This window comes from Sinocyclocheilus rhinocerous, unplaced genomic scaffold, assembly GCF_001515625.1.
Source record: "Sinocyclocheilus rhinocerous isolate Xijiao unplaced genomic scaffold, SAMN03320098_v1.1 scaffold2589, whole genome shotgun sequence".
Classification (NCBI taxonomy): Eukaryota; Metazoa; Chordata; class Actinopteri; order Cypriniformes; family Cyprinidae; genus Sinocyclocheilus; species Sinocyclocheilus rhinocerous.
The window spans coordinates 22251-24044 of NW_015658508.1; the positions used below are offsets into that span (position 1 = coordinate 22251).

At 40.8% G+C, this 1794-nt stretch overlaps 1 protein-coding gene across 1 annotated transcript; it reads left to right on the forward strand.

Moving 5' to 3' along the window:
- The first annotated feature begins 887 nt into the window (after positions 1-887).
- LOC107722253 (protein NLRC3-like) lies at positions 888-1794 on the forward strand. Its single transcript, XM_016530532.1, has 3 exons — positions 888-1282; positions 1408-1484; positions 1676-1794. The coding sequence occupies exons 1-3, from the start codon at positions 888-890 to the stop codon at positions 1792-1794; spliced, it is 591 nt and encodes a 196-aa protein (XP_016386018.1).

Here is a 1794-nt window from a genome sequence, read left to right on the forward strand (position 1 = left end):
GCAATAGCTGCAACCAAATGCTTCCTATAACTGGAGATCAGTCTTTCACAGTGCTGTGGTGGAATTTTGGCCTACTCTTCCTTGCAGAACTTTAGTTCAGCCACAGTGGAGGTTTTCAAGCATGAACTGCCTGTTTAAGGTCCTGCCACCGCATCTCGATTGGGTTCAAGTCAGGACTTTGACTAAGCCACTCCAGAACTATAATTTTCTTCTTTTTTTGCAAATATATGACCTTGCACTGACGTGATATTGTGGCTGCGCCATCATTCCTGTCTTTTTCCAACCTGCCTCTTCACAGAGCTATTCAGAGGTGGAATTACTCTTATGATTTGAATAGAATCTTTCATGGATGCCACTGTTTTTCAGATAGTCCACCACTTTAGTATGAGATAAACACAAAACAAAAGAAATCAGGATGGGGGAAAACACTTTTTCACAACACCGTATTTTAAACTTCTAAACACACACCTATCATTTTGCTTCATAAGACATTAAGAAGTGGATTATTTGTCTAAAAACCTTCATTTGTGTTCATCTGAAGGAGGAAAGTCATATATAACTGGGATGGCATGAGGCTGAGTAATGATGATAGATCTTCTTTAATAGGTATTCAAAGAGTTATCATGACTAAAGTGCAATAACGTGGACATTTAATTTCACAGCCATGAAGTCCTCAACACATTTAGATCAAATCTGATGAACAAGTTTCAGTGTATGTATGAAGGAACAGCAAAGCAGGGAAACCCAACACTCCTGAATGAGATCTACACAGAGCTCTACATCACAGAGAGTGAGAGTGGAGAGATCAGTAATGAGCACGAGGTGAGACAGATTGAGACACAGTCCAGGAGAGCAGCAACAGAGGACACACCGATCAAATCGAGAAGATGTTGAGTCAAGCAGAGAGTGGAGAGATTCCCAAGACTCTCACTCAAATTTACACACACTTCCTGATGGCACAGATTAACATCAAAGACACAAAGTACAACGAGAAGAAGGACACAGACAAAAAAATGATTTTCAAACTAGGTAAACTGGCATACAAACAACTGGAAAAAGGCAATGGGATCTTCTATGAGGAAGACCTGAGAGAGTGTGGCATTGATGTGACAGAAGCATCAGTGTACTCAGGATTGTGCACTCAGATCTTCAGAGAGGAGTTTGGCTTGTATCAGGGGAAAGTCTTCTGCTTTGTTCATCTGAGCATTCAGGAACATCTCGCAGCTCTATATGTGCACCTGTCCTGTACAATACACGACAGAAATGTGTTTGACCTGGACTGGTTTCAAATCAATTAATCAAAACATGTTTCATTATCGGAGTTGCATCAAAGAGCTGTGGATAATGCACTACAGAGTAAAAATGGACATCTGGACTTTTTCCTGCGGTTTCTTCTGGGTCTGTCAGTGGATTCTCATCAGATTCTCCTACAAGGACTAATGAAAGAGACAATAAGCAGCTGACAGCAATGAGGAAACAGCTGAGTATGTCAAGAAGAAGATCAGGAGCAGTCGCTCTCCAAAGAAATGTATCAATCTGTTTCACTGTCTGAATGAACTGGGTGATCATTCACTAGTGGAGGAAATACAGCAGTATAGGAGATCTGGCACAATAAAGGAAGTCAAACTCTCTTCATCTCAGTGGTCAGCTGTAGCTTTTGTGTTGTTGACATCAGAGAAGGAGCTGGATGTGTTTGATCTCAAGACATTTGTTGTAGGAAGCAGTAAAGCTGAAAATATGAAAGTTTTTCAGAAGCTGCTGCCTGTGATTAAAGAATCCAGATCAGTTCAGTAA